Raw genomic sequence first — 17,836 nt, forward strand, 5'->3', positions numbered from 1 at the left:
AGTGAAACATTCCGGATGTGGCTGAAAAAGGAATGACAAACAAATAATCAGTCAAATGTTTGTTTTTAGAGGACTTGTTATACAAAAAATATTTTTTAAAAATGTATGATAACAAACATTTAAAAAAAATATTTTTTGTGTAACAAACAACTGCATATTTTTATTTATATTTTATTTTCTACATAAGAAATGTCTTAACTCTTTATTTGTTAGTTTCATAAAAAGAGTCTTAAAAGGGAGGGGTAACACAGAAGGAATGTTGCTTATTTGTAACAAATGTAAATAGTTGCTTAAGAAACCACTTTGGTGACTCTTATGGAAGAAAAATGCGGGTGTAAATAAATTGTGACTAATGCAAAATAAGCTTTGTTCTTAAAGGGCTTGCTTTAAAAATGGAAACAAAATTCAAAAATTCTTTAATTTGAATCATTCCTCCGATAGAATAAAAGTTATTTTTAAATTAAGTTCAAAACAGAAATTAGGATGATTAATATTTATTTATATTTTAAAATGATCGCCTTTGAATTAAGAAAAAGGTCTTCTTTTGACTTACAAATAGGTATTGTTATTTAAGTACTATTAGAAATATTAAATTCATTATTGTTTTTTTTTTTTTCAACCACCAAATAAAATTACAATTATAAATTATACTTAAATTTTGATAACAGAACACAATTTTTAAATCGAATTTAAAACGAAACGGAAGAAAAAGTCCGTTAGAAGCGTTCGTAACATAATGTAGCGGGGACTCACTCCGCAGTTAGCGAAGACTTGATCCAAGACTAGCAATGACCCGCTAAAGATGGAAAATCATCGATTACACCACGATATCGATTATCAATATTTTAAAAACATCGTTGTTTCCCCACCTCTGTTTTCAAATTCAATCGCAAATTAAACGCTCTTTATTGTTTAAGCCCCGCTTTCCGCGAACAACAAAGTAAACGTAGACAAATTAACGAATCAAGTGAATTTAAGCAAAAAGAATTACGTTTTTACCTGTTTTCGTGGCACCTGCGATTTGCGTCGCTGTTTCTGCGTGCATTTCACAAATACATTCGCAGCGAACGCGTGTCTGTGTGAAATTGTGCAAAAACCTGTGACGACAGAGGGGGCGGGGGCGGAGGGGGGTTTGCTGGCGTTGTTGAAAGCAAATATATTCATTGTTTTTGTGTGTGCACTATAAATTAATATTAAAGTGGCGGCGTCATGAGGGGACCGCTTACCTCTCGCCAGCGAATCCAAAAACCCAGCAGACAGCTGCTCATTTGGCGAGTGTAAACAAAGCGCTCACACACACACATACACGTGCAAACGACTACGGCTGGCCCTCGCATATCGAATTTCGCATCTTTAAGCCACGAAATCTCCATATCCACTTCCATTTTGCCACCGTCGCATCATCTTTTGTCTGACCAACCTGTTCGCATCCAGACAGGAAGTATCTTCCAACTTGGCAAGTTCATCCAAGTGCAGCGACGTCGACGGAAGCAGTAGCAGAAGCAGCGCTGCCAGCATCGCAGCAGCAGCAGCTGTAAAGTTGTAAACGGAACAATAACCTCTTAAAATTTGGTGAGTATAAAGTAAAGCCCTTTTGAATACCCCGGGAAAATTAAACAAATGTTGAAAAAACACATCAAACGGACTAGCCCCTTCACTGATTTCAGGGTGGGATAGTTGTCATACAGTGGAACCCCCCACCTGATTAAATCGCCCTAAACTATTGGCATTCATAGTTGTACATATTGAAAAGATAATAATTTTAATATTTACAACTTAAGTTGCGGGACAAAATCTGGCATAAATAAAATTATAATGGCATAAATAAAATTTTAAATATATTAAAGGTATGAGTTTTCAGTGAACTTATTGATCTGATCATATTTAAATGTAACTGCAAGATGATAAATAAAATATCTTATATCATACATTTAATTGTATTGTAGCTTCACTAAAATATATTCATTCATATTTTAAAATATCTTCTAGATACAAATCTTGTTTTCTTACAAAACTATCTTTGGATACAAAACAAAGGTTTAAAATGTATCTGTTCATAATTAAAAAAAAATTTTTTTGAGGAATTGTAATTTAAATATTTGATCCATACATGGCATAATTAAAACTAGATCCTTGAAAACTCAAACCCTTTCTCGTTATTTGTGTAAATATTTAATGGCACCAATTCTTTTTTCTCATAATTTGATTATAGACAGTGGAATATTTGAAGATAAGTTCAATAACGGGGAAAAGGGGGAACAAATTAAAATCCTTAAACGCCATAGCAATTCTGTTTTGTTTGAGTTGAGGAAGTTCGACTGTATTCAAATCGCCATATACAATGCAACAGGAAAGTGTTTGTACCTGGGTTATTTGTGTACCTCGGAGTCACCATTTTTGAAATATCTTTTTAACGACAGATGGTTAGTTATGGACGTTTGACTGTATCTAATTACACAGCTGATAACCTGCTCTCAACTGGGCGTTGCTTTGTCTCTTTTCGCCATCACTGTCTGCCTCTCGCATCCGTTTCCGCCCCAATAATTAGTCAAACTGTCGCCGCAAAGTGTAATTTCTATTATTCGCTTGTTAACAATAGACATTATCATGCAGGACTCCTAGGGGCATGCATATCGGTTTCATTTTAAGTCTCCCATCGGCTCACCTTCTATTGCGCTCTATAAATAAACTCCACTTTAGCACGCGCCAGAGTTCAAGCCGCCTTCTGAGATCCCCTCAATTTCCCCCCATCATATTTTAACAACCATTTCATCTCGTTTGGGGGTTTACAAGGTGACGCAACGCGTTTACGTGGATTGCCAAGAAAACGTGACGTCATGTGGGGACATATTTACACAAATCCACATTTGTGTGCATTGGCCCCTCTTGGAAACAGCCAGATGTTCAACAAGTATTGCTCAAAATAGCCTACTGCTTTGTCGAAGTTCATAAAATTAAGTAAATAGTTTAGCCTTTAATCCGCTCACATCCGCTGGCCAAATAAGCGGAAAAACGGTCATGATAAAGTTCTAGGAATGTTAAAGTTATTGCTATTCGCTTGATAATCATTTGGTTCTAAAAACTTTGGTTTACTCTGGGATTTCTTATCTATGTTCGATTTTTTCTGAGAAGCATGGACTATAAAAATATAAATTTATTGATAACGAAACCATAAAAAGATTAAAAATCCGAGGTCTACATTTTTACATTAAAATTCTTTTAGGTTAAAAAAATTTTTTTTTTTTTTATATGGATCAGACTGAATTTATTAGGGAATTGGTTTATCAATTTCTAATCAATATATATAACCCAGTAGACTTAACTTTTAGTACCATAAATGCTGAATGTCGTCATAAATCACTGAATTCTTTGCGTCACCCGTTATGAATGGCAACATGTGGAATTGCTTATTTGTGCCCATAAATGTTGCACACTTTCGTTGCCCCCTTAGCATTTTTTATCGCTCAGCGCGGGGATTACGTGATCGCGCTACTGACCGAGTAGGAGTAGCCGTGGCCACAGTTCATTCACCGATCAGTATGTTTTCGAGATTGCCTTCAACTGACTGGGTTTCGTTGTGTGCTCTTCCAGGATATGACCTCCACTTTGGCGGCAGATGGCGGTGGCGGTGGCGGTGGCCTCAGTGGCGAGACGGCCTGGCTGGAGGATCTGCTGCGCGAGGTGCAGCTGGAGCAGTTTCTGGACAGGATTCTCGACGATCTGCAGGTGACCCGGCTGGCGCACTTCGACTACGTGCTGCCCGATGACCTGGAGCGCTGTGGCCTGGGCAAACCGGCCATTCGCCGGCTGATGGAGGCGGTGCGCAAAAAGAAGGCCCACCAGTGGCGCAAGAACATCCTGTCCAAGCTGATCGGTGGCGGCAAGCAGCCCTCGTCCAAGAAGCAATCCTCCTCCGCCCGGGAATCCAACCAGGGCAATGGCACCCAGCTGACCTGCCTCATCCACGAAAAGGACATCACCATGGGTCTGAAGCTGGGCGACGGATCCTTCGGCGTGGTGCGACGTGGCGAGTGGAGTGCCTCGCCGGCGGGCAAGGTCATCCCGGTGGCCGTCAAGGTGCTCAAGTCGGACAATCTCACCCAGCCGGGCATCATCGACGACTTCTTTCGCGAGGTTCAGGCCATGCACGCCCTGGATCACGCCAATCTGGTGCGGCTGTACGGCGTGGTGCTGTCGCAGCCCATGATGATGATCACCGAGCTGGCGGAACGGGGATCGCTGCTGGACACGCTGCGCAAGCAGTGCCGCCACACCTCGCTGACCATCATCTGGAACTGGTCGGTGCAGATTGTGACTGGCATGGCCTATCTGGAGCAGAAGCGTTTCCTGCATCGCGATCTCGCCTGCCGCAATGTCCTGCTCGCCGCCGGCAACAAGATCAAGATCGGCGACTTTGGCCTGATGCGCGCCCTGCCGCAGGAGGACGACTGCTATGTGATGTCCGAGCACAAGAAGGTGCCGTTTCCCTGGTGCGCTCCGGAATCGCTACGCTTCCGGCAGTTCTCGCACGCCTCGGACACCTGGATGTTTGGCGTGACGCTGTGGGAGATGTTCAGCTTCGGCGAGGATCCCTGGGTGGGTTTGAATGGCTCACAGATCCTGCGCAAGATCGATCGCGAGGGAGAGCGACTGCATCAGCCGGACGCCTGTCCACCGGACGTCTACGCCATGATGCTCCAGTGCTGGGACAAGACGCCCGCAGAGCGACCCACTTTCGCCGCTCTCAAGTAGGTTTTCTAAGCTTTAGATATATGTTATAGTTGAATGCTAATTTTGTTACTTATTATACAGAGAATATCTGGCCAGCATGTCACCACCTGTAATGCGAGCCTGCCGCAGCCACCACGAGTCCAAGGGCCTCCAGATAGAGCCCGGCGACACCATTGCCATCATCGATGGCCGCCACGAGCTGAAGCTGATCAAGGGCCAGAACCAGCGCACCTTCGACATTGGAATCTTTCCGCGGAATCTGCTGGAGCAGCGAAAAGTGGGTGCTGTCGGGGATGTGGCGATGCGGAGCAGCATGGCCAACGGTTCCACGTCATCCTCGCCCTTTGGCTTCTGCTGGGGCGGGGCGGCTGCCATGGTGAACGGTGAGGATCGGCAGCGGAAGTGCGCCTCGCTGGCCAACCAGCCGCACGCCAAGGAGCGCAAGTCGACGTCTAGCAAGCAGTTCGCCTACAACAAACTGGTCAACGAGGCGGCCGCGGCGGCAGGACTCCAGCGACGCAATGCGGTGAAGCACAAGGGAGCCGTGGTGGGTCCACAGCGTCCTCCGCCGCCGCAGTTTCAGTTGCAGGAGGGCATCCTCATCGACATTTCGCCCGAAATGCGACCTTTGGGCGGTGGTGGTGGAGCACCCGGCGCAGCCGAAGGAGCAGGCGATAGTTCATCTCTGCAGGCGGACAGTTCCTTTTGCCTGCTGGATGCCCCCATAGATGTGCCCACATTGGCCGAATCCAGTGGATCGGGGGAACTGAATGCGTCCCCCACTTACTACAACGAGCAGCCGCAATTCGACTTTGATCCGGCCAACATCCAAGCATCGCCTGGTCGCCTTCAACCGCCTCCGTATCAGATGCCACCCACTTACTCGAACACCATGGAGTTTGTCCAGAAGCGAGACCTTCAGCAACAGCAGCTGGCGACGCCTGCAAGGGAGCGGGATCCCTTCGACACCACAAATCTGGAGACTGCCGTGGCACTCTACTCGAATTTCAATCAATCCCTCGAGGCAGTTCCTCCTCCACCACCAGCGCCCGTCTACAACAGTCCTTCGGTCAGGAAGAGCCTTTTTGGTGGCTCCAACTCGAACAAGGAGAACATACCTGCCCTGGAGTCAGCGGCAATGCAGCTAAATCTGAGTAATCTTGCCCTGGAACGACATGACACCATGAGTAGCCAAGCTTTGGAGCTGAATGCGGCTCCTCCTGCAGATGGAAAGCTGCTGGACAAATCCTTCATTGCCGAACTGGAGAAGGACATGTACAGCAATGGACAGAACCGGGCGCAGGAGGAGTACCAACGCAACTCCACGCAGATGTATGCCAGCAAGGACATGGTGTACAAACAGAACCTCACGCCCCTCAAGAACGGAGTGGCCGCCGGCGGCACAGGCCACTCGAATCATTCCAGTCCCTCGTCGACGGCCTCGCCCAAGCAAAACAATTTGGAGGCGACAGCCGCAGCGGCGGCAGCCACAACTCAGAGCGTCGTAAACCGCATCTGGTACGAGCAGGTGGCCTCCACCTCCTCCGAGTACTATGCGCAGCCACCGCCGGAGCAGCCAGAAGAGCAGATCTATCAGAATCATCATCAGGAGTCAAACCATTCGTTTGTGGCTATATCGAATAGGGTGGTGGCACCCAAGAACAATGCATACGCCTCCTCCGGTTCTCTGTACGATGCAGTGGCCGCCAGCACAGCGGGATCCACCTACTACGGTCAAGTGCCGAACGGCAGTGGCGCCGTACTGTACGATGAGGTGACCCAGGATGATTACCTGCGGCCCACGCGACCTGCTCCACTGGCGCCACCGCCCCTCTCCGCCCAGCAGATCCAACGGCGGATGGAGAAGATGCGGATGCAGCAACAGCAGCAGCTGGAGGGTGCCCATCAGCTGTACGCTCCGGTGCCTTCGGACTACGGACGCGAGCAGGAGAAGCTGCAGCAACTGATGCACGAGCTGGGCAGCTCGGCGGTGGAGCAGGATGTGCGCAATGCCCTGCGAGCGGCCAGCGGCGATGTGGCCCTGGCCACGAGGCACTACAAGATCGATCAGTTGGCGCGACTGGGCGTGGCTGGGCGACCCCAGTGCGAACAGGCCCTGCAGCAGACCAACTGGAGCTTGGAGGTCGCCGCCGAACTACTGCTGCAGTCCACAAACGCAGGCTAAACTCACAAACAAGAAAGCAACAACAACAACAACAACCATAACAACAACCATGTATTAGAATGCCTCGAATATAATTGCTTTAGTTTTAATTGCTGAATATTCGTCTATAATTAGCCAACAAAGTCTCGAATCTTTATCAAAATACTCCTAGGTGAATGCATGCATGCAAACCACACACATTGTCAACGACTGTACAATATGTTCTATTTTATATAAGCGAAATCGTATAAAATTATTTTATAATTGTTATTCGATGTCTGCATATTTTTAAATGCCCCGGGAAATTTTATTTACAAGCGAAATCGAATCGTTCGAAAAAATGACCGCGAAAGGTTATGAATGTCAGCGCATGCAACAATTAATTTGTTTTGAAATCAAATAAATTATATGTAATTGTTACAAAAACGAAGTTGCCTTTTGAATTTGCCGCCAAATGGAAGGTCTAGAAATATACTGCAAAAACATACTTCAGTGCTATGTGGAAATATACCAATTAACTGTAGAAATAATACTGATTCATGGGTGTAGCGAGGGGGCATTGAGCTCATAACTTCGTTTATAAAACCGATATGGTCAAAAAAAGGAAATTTCTTGAATGCGTTTTATAAAATTTGGCAATATTTTTTTTTATTTAAAAGCATTTAATTAAAAAGACTGGTCGGAAAGTGGGAAAAAGTTGGTCCATATCGAACTTTTTCGAAAATAAAATGATATACTTATTTTATTTAAATAATTAATTATTTTTGAATTGAACTTTTTTTTTATTAAAGTTATAAGCATTTATTTAAAACATGAAAGTATATAATCTTTTTCAAACATATTTTAATTGATCTAAAGGTATATTTACTATCAAATCAAAATTGTAATAGTCAATATTCCCCCTTATTTTAAAAAGGTTTTCAAAATTTTTAATTTACCACCCAGATATCCATTTGAATACTCAACCAAAATCATAAAAACGACCATATATGTTAATAGAATAATTATTTATTTTCAACAGGGGACATTATTTAAAATAGATCATTCAAAAGTGTGTGTAATACATATATTTTCTCTGTCTGTAAATACATTGCTTTAAATGCTCGGTGTTTTTGATTGATATTCAGGTGGTTAGTTCGAAACAACGTTGTAATCGTTACTCTACGCGATAGAAGACACTTTCATTAAACACAATTAATTTCGTTTTCGATCCGTTGATCACTTATTATCTCACTTTGCATTGGGACAATTTTTCAACTGTCTTCGATGGCACAGAATCTGAGTGCGGTTTCTTTATATGATAGTATAGAACGAAACTATTCAAAATGATTGTGTGACAAATGCAAATGTTGAAAATAGAATAAATCATCCTAAGATCCGTATGTACGAGTACTTAATAATATTAAATTAAAGTAATTTATGTTATTACATAACAGCATACGCCTGGTCAATTGGAATACAAATACAAATTGGTATCATAAATATATATCCGTATCATATCATTTCGGGTCTCTTTCCCAAATCAAGCTCAAAACGTGAAAAAGTGTGGAACCCAAAAGCGGCTGCGGAAGATGTTGGCGTTTTGGTTTGGTCTTTTATTGCGGAATGTCTGAGAGCGGAGGATGGGCGGACGATCCTGGATCCAGGATGCAAATCTACATGTGCCTGGTGTTGCCGAAGTTGATTCCGGACTGGGTGGCGCCCTTGTTCGATCCGTACTGCAGGGAGATGACATTGGCGCCGGCGCGCAGCTGCTCATCGCTGAAGTTGCGCACGTTCTTGTCGGCCTCCTTGGGGCCAATCGATGGCTTGTTGAAGTTGGAGGCCTGCAGAAACATACGATATATTAATATATTTTCACAAAAGTATTTTAAAAATTATTAACCAAGAGAAAAGAGTTAAAACCTTTCAGTAATAAATAAATACTTCTGTAATGCTTAGTTATTTATATCATTAAAAATAGAATTGATTATGAGAAGAACCAAACGAGTTTTTATGAGCTTTACTTATCAACTTTTTCTAGGCATGGGATAAGGGTTCAAAACCGGTCATGGATAAGTTAATATTTGTGTAGTGCATTGCATTTCATAATCATTAAACATATTTCCAAAGGAATGAATATTAAATTAGTTGTCTTTAGCCTTACTTTTTAAAGAAATATCAGCATACATTTTTTTTTAAATTAAATTCTTTAAAATACATCGAATTATTTTTTTTAAATCTTTTAAATTTGGTTATTAGATAGCAAGTTTAATAAGTTTAACAAGTTTATAATAATAATAAAAAACGGATATTTAATATATTTTATTTAAATGCAAACAAAAAAAATATATTCGTATTTAACGGATATTTGCAATATATAGTATCAGTATCGTAAATTTCATCGGTTTGTTAAGAAAACAAAATGCATTGTTTTACTTATAAAATGCAAATTTGTTTCCCAATCTTCAATGTAAACAGGAGTTATCAGCTCACCTTGCGACCCAGCGACTGCAGGCAGATAACCACCGAGTTGAGGTTCTGGCGCTCCCAGAGGTCGACGCTCTGGAAGGTCTCCTGGGTGGGCACTCCGAAGTTCTTGGCGCACGCGAGGAAGGCCGAGATGTTCTCCATGCACTTGAAGGCCATCTTGCTCTCGTTGATCTTCTTGATGGCGCCTGGCTGGAGGGCATTGGCCAGTTTGCACAGGATGACGCCATCCTTGAGCACCTCGAAGAAGTTGTCGGTGTCGCCGGATGTGTTGATGGGCTCCTCGGTGACGGCCTTGATCCACTCCAGGGACTCCTGGGCCAGCTCCTCGCTGTACTTTGAGTTGATCTGGAAAAAGGGGGGTAAATGGTTAACGATTAGTTTTAGTTTTACTATATGTTATGGTGGGGTAAAATAACCTTGGACTGGTACATTTTTGGCTAATCTGGCACTGGCTGCTGCACTTGGTAGACTGAAGCGCGCCCCAATCGGGGGTTAAATCAAGTACAGACCATTTCCTCCCGCTTATCTCATGATATATTGCTGATAGCAGACTTATCATTAATTGGTTATAAAAACACAACTCTCTCCACCATTTCCCTCGTGACAATTGGGCGGTTATATTTCAAGTTCCGATAAGGATAAGATTGTGGCTCTCAGTCTCATTTCTAATTTCTCCCTGATCACCAGCCAGCCAGCCAGCCACTCCCCATTATTCGATTTGCTTGAATTATAAAAGTCAGTCACGTTCAAATGTTCTCATGCCGCATAGTAAGTAACCATATTTGCCAATGCCGATAGCTTCGACTGGGAGGCTGTTCTACTATGTATATATTTATATCTGAGCGTCTTGACCATATTTGGCCTTAAGTTTGCCGGCCGCTTGGGCGTCCTTCGCACCGATTTTGGCCATAGACCAAAAGCCACTTGTTGAGCAGCTAGCTTCTATTGCCATTTCCACTCGATTGGCAAAAAAAAAACCAACAAAACCACAAAAGCCGGAGTCCCTAAACAAACCGCAAAAGCGTTGCGTGTTGGGTTTCCATTCGGCTTGCCAATAAAAATCAAAATCAAAATCAAAATGTTTAGCAAACTTTGGGTCATATCGCAGCGACTCACTTAACACGTATTTATTAGTTTTATTTGATTGAATTGAATTGCTGTCGCTAACGGATTTTAGATTAGCTGCCATTTTAGAAGAAAGTTCAAGTACTATAGACAATGGCGGTTAAAATTATATGAGTTGAGGTTTAAAAACTTGTTATAATTTAAGCCAAATTTAATTAAATTAAAAGAATGCTTTGTTTTAGCTAAGATATTAAGTTAAATTGTATGTAACGTTTAATACTATATTCTATAAAATCTTGAAGTGTTTTTTTGACATTTAAAAAAACATTTTATGTTTGTTTTTATAAAGCTAGCAAGGATAAAGTTATCTAGCTTTTATTTGTTTGTTTTTTCTTTTATTTTGTGTCTATATTTCTCTTATTTTGCTGAGTGTTTTTTTATAAGTCATTAAATTAGTCTATTGATAGAATATTTATTAATAGCACAACTGACGTTTTTCCACTATCAATAATCAGTCAGCAGCACTAAAATTTTACCCACAATTGTATTACTTTTTAGTATTTGTGTGATTTTTGTTCTGACTGGCAGGTCTATTAAAACGAATGATCTCAGAGAAAACAAATGGAACGATTGTCGCCAATTGAGTTGTATTCCACTCCTTATCGCTGGCCGTGGGGAAATGCAAACTCGTAAATTGAAGGCAACTGAAGGGGCGGAGGAGTTGGAGGAGCAATGCAGTAAAAAAGTGAAATACAGACCACAACCAGAAGCTTTCTCCGTGATTGTGTGTGTGCTGAAATGAAGGTGAATGCACTTTGCACACATTATGTGTACTTCTATTATCCCACACCATCTAATTTCAACTCTCCCTTTTCATCAGCGGTAGTCGAGGCTTATCGAAACATTACAATTTACGACCTTTTCGCTGTTCGAGCCCAATAAAAACCGTAGATCTCTCATCGAGATATGCGAAATAGAAGCGCAGAATATGGAAATCAGTTGGAAATGGCTTTATCACAGAAACTAAAGATTATCAATAATTGCAATCGACCGTTGGCCAAATTGCTTTGTCCGAATTTTCGGCCATAACGGTCTACCACTTAACAGCAGCGGTCAGTTCATTAGAGTTTGAAAAGAGAAAAGAATGGAACCGAAATAACAGCATCATTCATCATCGAATTCGGGGAGAAAACCGTCGAGAGGCGTGAGACCATTAATAAAAGCAACTCTGATTGACATTCCGTTGGAGAATCAGGGAATCCGCAGCCACAAGTTGATGATCATAACTTAGAGCCCCTGACGATGGCACATAAATTGACACCCTCGGGGCAGATGAATAAATTTCGATTAGAATTAAATATGTTTATGGGATTCTGCGGCCAGTTTATGCATACTATTCTCATACATAATATCGTAAACCAAAAGCCGTTCAGAGCCTAATGAATTCCGATCGTTTCTTACACGTTTTTCGAAGCGAAAATCTCGCCAAACCAAAATCCAAAACAAATTTGACAGTTGGTGGTCTCTGCTCGGCAGACAAACAATGTTCGGAACTAAATGAAAAATGATGGAGAATAGCCAAGTTATTGTCTTTTCTTTGAAGCAATGAAGGATGGATCGCTTATTAAAATATTTGCTAAAAATAAATTTGCTGTTTTAATGAGTCAGCAGCAAGTCAGCGAGCTTCATTTGTGTTTTTTGTTTGGTTTAGCGCTATAAGTTCGACTCGAAATTCAACGACGATCGAATGCCGGGGCAAAAGTACAGCAGTACATAATATTTTCATATATATATTTTTCTGAAAAACATATGTACAGCTGGCTAGAACGTGCTGCCTTATCGAGAGTGAGGAATTCCAGTTGAAAGCCGCCGGTTGATAGGCGCACAAAAAACATGAAAAATAATAATTAGAAGCGGAACTTTGAAATTGCTCATCGTTGGCCGTTAGAAATGATGTCTGTTTAACGGTTTCCTTATGTTTTTCCTGAGTACATTTTTTTGGGTCTATGGGTCACTTGATGAATTAACCACGATTACAAAACGGCGTGACAATGAAATGCTCAGTAGCCTCAAAAGAACCTAATTAATTTCCCAGCTTATGATGTACAATGAAATATGGGGTTGGGTCTCTTCTTTTTTTTTTTTCAAGTACGTTCTGGGTGGATGGCATTCCACACGCAATGCGCATTAGTGGCCGAGACATGCTAAGCCAAGCCAAGGTTTGGCTTTTAGAGAAATTAAAATTAAAATTAGACACTGGCTGAACAAACTTCCCGCATACTCCTCTCCGCTTTCCAAAAGACCAAAAAAAAACTGTGGGTCAGCACAAACCCAAACTTCAAATAAAAAATATCTTGGGAGAGGGCCTACCCACGTTAACTCAATTTAATTCACACCTACGCCACTTGAAAAGTGAAAATGTTTGGGTACCACATAACTATTTATTTATTTATCATGATTCAGTCTTCACAATTGAGTGAGAGTTCCAAGAATTCTATTAGTGATTCTCAGTTCACGCCAAATTAAAGATCAAAGAGTAATGGAAGTTTTTTTCGGTACTTTGAAAATAGTTACTAATGATAGGGTATATGGATATAGTTTGAAACAGCTTTATAACCAATTCTACAAGTAGTCTAGAATATTACAAATTCGAGGTTTGAAAAATAATTATCCTTCTAGAAATAAAAATATTTTTTATATAACACTGTTATAGATATTTATTGAAAAACGTCAAGTAGGAATTATCATCATTTACTTGACGTTTTTCAATAAATATCTACAACAGTGTTATATAAAAAATATTTTAAAAATCCCTTTAAAGGAAATTTTTAAAAAATCAATATAAATTTATATTTTAGAAATAATTTGCAAAAATTAGTAGTTCTAAAATTCTACAAACGTTTCTTGCTTCAAAATAAATCCCAGGCGCAAATTTGACGGAAGTTTCCGCCCATCCGACGAGTATATCTGTATAAATTTAGCTTAAAACCCGCGAGGAACCCAGACTGATGATCATTGCATAATAATCCATTGTAGGATACCAGAGAAAAGAGACAGGGGCACGTTTTGCTTGGCTGATGGCTTTTTGAAGCCGATGATGTCATGGCATCGTTATGGCTTGGATTTGAACTTTGGCAATATTTTAGCGTAGATGGTGATGATTAGTTAAATGTGTGCTTTGAAAGGGATCGCGCTGGCAGAAGTTGACGCATCGCAAACACAAACTCCACTCCACTCCACTCCACTTCACTCAATTGCGTAAGCATGGCTTTAAAAATCAATCCATTGGAATGGTCAGATCTGGCGATTATTCACTACCAACCGAATTCGATTTCGCTTTCTTTCGCGATGTGTCATGATCCATGACAATTGCTGACCAATATCTTTCGGGTGGGTAAATAAATGGAAAAACGACAAAAATGCCACAGCGAAAACATAAACAAAATCCGCAAAAATGTAACGAGGTCAATTATATGATTTTGAAGTCTGGTTTATGGCCAGGTTGAGTGAGTTGTAAGCCCTGATCCGCGAGTGCCTTTTCTGGCGGCGTTTGGGGGTGACACATATAGTAAAGTGAGAGAGAATTCCATTTACTAGTTATTTGTCGAGGTGTTTTCGGTACTGGAAGTTTCACCGGAAATCCAAAACAACATTTGATTTATGATAAAACCGTTGTTGTCGTCGACCTCCTCCCGCGACTTTTTATGGCTTATCTAAAAATGACGGTGACTGACGGCCAACAAGTGTTATTTTTTGTAGGGGGGTTCGTCAACGGGGCTTTCAGGCGGTTATTTTCCGATCCCCATCTGGCAGGGGAGTACGAGTTCGGCTACGACTTCAGCTACAACTACGAGTACGGAGTTCATGTGGGCCAAGTGTTCCATTTACGTGTCGCCCGCACTGATAGAGAATACCTATACCTATGCCTATATAGATATAGCGAGAGGTGGCGGTGGCTACGTTGCGTGCTGCGGATATACAAATGTACACGGCACTTTTATATATTCACGCTAATTGAGTGTGGATTCTTAGCTCCAAAAGCGGCCAGGTGATTAGTACGTGGCCAATGTTCCAATGGCTGAGATACAGCAGTGAACATGAGGGGAATCGGACAAGATTACAATTACAGCCAGACTTTTAAGAGTCGAACTTTTTGTAATTACTGGAACACATTTTACTTATTAAAATTTTAAAGTAAAATCTATTAACATACAGGTTTTAGGTACTAAAACTAAGTCTACTTTTAAATAATTTTAAAAAATAAGTTGATAAATAACAAGATTTTAAATAAATCTCACTTTTTAGAGCCCAGTTTTTAGTTTTAAAAAGTTTTTAAATATTCAAACTTTGCTTATTCAAGTTGATACCTAAAATCTTTTATTTTTAATTCTCCGCTTTAGTTTTCAAACATGTACTAAAAAGAATTTATCTTTCTAAGCTTTAAAGTTACTTCTTAAATATTTGTTTACAACATGGTATAAATATTTTGAGTAATTTGAAACCTTTATAACTAGAACAATGGGTGGTCAGGTGGAGGTTTGAGTTGGAAAAGTGGGTCCGTAATTAAGGTGGTCTGGCGATCTGATGGAAGGGTTGCTAAACTAAACTAAATGGGCAACTGATCCCTTGGCCGAAATTTGAGATCCATGACCATTTGTCGGTGACTGCCGCCGTTAAAGTCGGGAAAAGCACACACGCAAGCATTCAAGCTAACATATAGAGAACCCAAAGGGGCAAACAACAATTTTGTTTTCTTACGTTTTTACCTCACTTTTGTTTTGCTGTTTGCTTACGCCACATACTCAGTTTAAAGTGCTTGTGTTGGAAAAGGTGCTGCTATCGCTTCTTCCTCCTGTCACCCGTACACCCGTGCACCCGAACACAAACCCAAACTCGAACCCCCACTAAAAATGAGCGATTCCCTGAGAGACCGGCAACTCATTCAAAATTGCTCAAAACTAAAGACGCTATAAGTTTGGTGGATCGGGGAGGAAACGAGGAGGACCAAGCAAAGGCAGCTGGTGGGATGACATCATCGCCATTTGCTCCTGGGGAGCCATTTGATCGCGGTTTGAAGTCGCACCAGCAGCTGCGCTTTCAGGCATCGCGGAAACTGAAAAACACTCGATTCTTATTCTCTATTTTGTATACTATACCCTATGCCAAGGTTCTTCCTATCCCTATTCGCAACAAACGTAAAGCTAAGGTCAAAATTTAAGTAGGTTTCAAAATAGTATGATTTGTAAAAAAAAAATTCAGAAACAATAGCGATTTAATATGAAATTATTTTATTTACAATTTAAATTTAGCTTGTATATAAGCAACTTTAACCGTATACTATTATTTTAAGCCCAAGTGTACTTTAAAAATGAACCAGTGTAGATAATACCGATAAACAAGGTCTTTTAGTAAATGGCTGACTCAAGAAAATAAAATCCGGGTAGCAAACTTTCAGATAAGCAAGCACAAGAAAAACAAAACCCAAATATTTTTGCATGGTAAAACAGTAAAACATGGTAAACCCATCAAGGGTATATAAAACTTCGGATATGGTAAACCCATTTTTGTTACCCATTTTTATTTCGTTTTTTGTTTGGGCAATGTTGTAACTGTAGTTGTTGTTGATGTTGTTGGACTGCACTTAATCCCCTTTGCCGGCGACATATACAATTTCACTCTGGCTTGCCCAGGGGCGACTTGAATTGCGTAACCCCGACTTGACGAGGGCGAAATTGTCGAAGGGTACGAGTACTACAAGTACCCCCCCACAAAACAAAAAAAAACCGATGCATTTGTATGAGTGCATTAAATGCAAAGTGCTGCTAATGGACGGAACTAATGTTGTCAATTTACAAAAGGGGAAAGCTAGACTACTGGAATTGTCCCGAATATAGAGTATTTCTTATTATTCGTTTAATGAAAGGTTTTTAGATCATCCACTATTTATGATAACTATGGATATGAGTTCATCATTAAAAGATCTAATGTTCACCAAGACATTATACAGAACTCGAAATTTCTATAGCTGTTTGTTTTTGACAACAAATGTTTTGATTTATTAAGGCACATCTGTGTCTCCCTAGTTCGAACTGAATCACCTGCACTGACAATGCCTTAAAATCACCTAAATCATCTTCAAGCTTTCAAATTACGCATGCATCACACATGTGTATATATCTTTACATACTATACATACATATATACTTGTTCGTTCGACTTATCAACGAAATGAGGTCATTCCTTGTTAGACGCTGGCAATTTCAAGACCATTTATAGCTAATTTTTTGGCATTTGGCGCGAGCAGATAAAAACTTGGCGTCGTAGCGCCAAATAAAGTCAATGCAGCTTCCAAACTCACTCGAACCCCCATGCAAAGCGGATTTTTGGGGGCAATTTGTTTATTGTGTTGTTTTGTTTGGTTTTACTTTTTTGTTTTTTTGGGTGTTTTTTTTTGTTGTACTTACTTTGCGCTGGGCCTCGGCGGCGAAACCAGACTTAGCAGCTCGGTTGGATGCCATTTTTGTTATTTGCTGGAGAAACGGGTTTGCAGGGAGCTAAAATGTAGGTTGGTCTTGGGCTCGAATGGCTTAAATGCACCACTGTCCACTGGAATGTTTTGCCGCGGAATGAAACGGAGGGAGCGCAAGGGTTAAAGCCAAGTTATTTGAGATACGTCCGTTCGCAACGAGAGCTTACTGCGTTTTGAAAGGCGTCGAAATCGGGGAGACCGAGGAAACCTCGCAACAGCTCTGCGAGAAACAGTGTTGGGTAGAGAACCGGCACATTGTACCTAGCCGAGGTAAAAATAAATTGAACCGAACTGTCATATCAAAAAAAACATATATTATCTATTAAAATACTATGTTATATAATAGCTAGGACATCATCTTTCTAGATAGAAATCCCTTTTCGAATAAAAAGATACAAAAGGTGCATAAAAAAACATATATTTAGTCAGCTTTGTATCTTGGTACGTACCTAAGAGTTCCCCAACACTGGAGAGAGGGAGAGAACGAAAAGGAGGGGGAGAGCATAAAAGCTCCAAGCTGCGCTCTTGCTCTGTATTTGTGTGGCTTATCAGCGTCAGCTGTTTTTATGTGATGGAACTGATGATGTCATAGCGCTTTTTTTAACGGCAGTTGTTTTCAAAAATAAAATCGGAAGCCTAAACTATTGTACACTGAAAAAAAGTACTTAAGTCCTTGAGCAACTTCATTGCGTAGAAACAAAAATCCGTTAATAATTAAAAAAAAATGTAATGACAACGAGTCTGTAAGATTCGGTATATCGTTTTAAATTAAGCTACAATTCGCTCTTGAAATTTGATTTGGGGAAAATTTTGAGAAAATGGCTTGTCGGTTAAATGTTTTTTTTTAAGTTTGGAAACTTTTCTGTTGTTTTTTT

General features: G+C 40.9%; 2 protein-coding genes across 3 annotated transcripts; one reads left to right on the top strand and one right to left on the bottom strand.

Moving 5' to 3' along the window:
- The first annotated feature begins 1,140 nt into the window (after positions 1-1,140).
- On the top strand, positions 1,141-7,321 carry LOC108146265. Its single transcript, XM_017272204.2, has 3 exons — positions 1,141-1,572; positions 3,592-4,748; positions 4,813-7,321. Exons 2-3 carry the CDS (start codon positions 3,595-3,597, stop codon positions 6,914-6,916), a joined length of 3,258 nt encoding a protein of 1,085 aa, XP_017127693.1. The 5' UTR covers positions 1,141-1,572; positions 3,592-3,594; the 3' UTR covers positions 6,917-7,321.
- A 562-nt stretch (positions 7,322-7,883) lies between these two features.
- Positions 7,884-17,148, bottom strand: LOC108145930 (myophilin). 2 transcript variants are annotated; one of them, XM_017271633.2, is made up of 3 exons: positions 16,897-17,148; positions 9,371-9,712; positions 7,884-8,721 (listed from the first exon to the last, which is right to left on the bottom strand). In XM_017271633.2, the coding sequence occupies exons 1-3, from the start codon at positions 16,948-16,950 to the stop codon at positions 8,551-8,553; spliced, it is 567 nt and encodes a 188-aa protein (XP_017127122.1). In that variant the 5' UTR covers positions 16,951-17,148; the 3' UTR covers positions 7,884-8,550. The 2 variants fall into 2 exon arrangements, with proteins under 2 accessions (XP_017127122.1, XP_041564308.1); XM_041708374.1 differs by lacking the exon at positions 16,897-17,148 and adding an exon at positions 9,784-9,813.
- Between the last annotated feature and the right edge of the window lie 688 nt (positions 17,149-17,836).

The sequence above is a fragment of the Drosophila elegans genome, unplaced genomic scaffold (genome assembly GCF_018152505.1).
Source record: "Drosophila elegans isolate 14027-0461.03 unplaced genomic scaffold, ASM1815250v1 contig_208, whole genome shotgun sequence".
Classification (NCBI taxonomy): domain Eukaryota; kingdom Metazoa; phylum Arthropoda; class Insecta; order Diptera; family Drosophilidae; genus Drosophila; species Drosophila elegans.

Bases quoted from the DNA above. Each gene is read 5' to 3' on its own strand.
- LOC108146265 (XM_017272204.2), top strand. From the start codon at position 3,595: ATGACCTCCACTTTGGCGGCAGATGGCGGTGGCGGTGGCGGTGGCCTC. The intron at 4,749-4,812 runs GTAGGTTTTCTA...CTTATTATACAG, and splicing joins CCCACTTTCGCCGCTCTCAA to AGAATATCTGGCCAGCATGT.
- LOC108145930 (XM_017271633.2), bottom strand. From the start codon at position 16,950: ATGGCATCCAACCGAGCTGCTAAGTCTGGTTTCGCCGCCGAGGCCCAG. The intron at 9,713-16,896 runs GTAAGTACAACA...CCCTTTTTCCAG, and splicing joins CCGCCGAGGCCCAGCGCAAA to ATCAACTCAAAGTACAGCGA. The intron at 8,722-9,370 runs GTGAGCTGATAA...ATGTTTCTGCAG, and splicing joins TGCAGTCGCTGGGTCGCAAG to GCCTCCAACTTCAACAAGCC.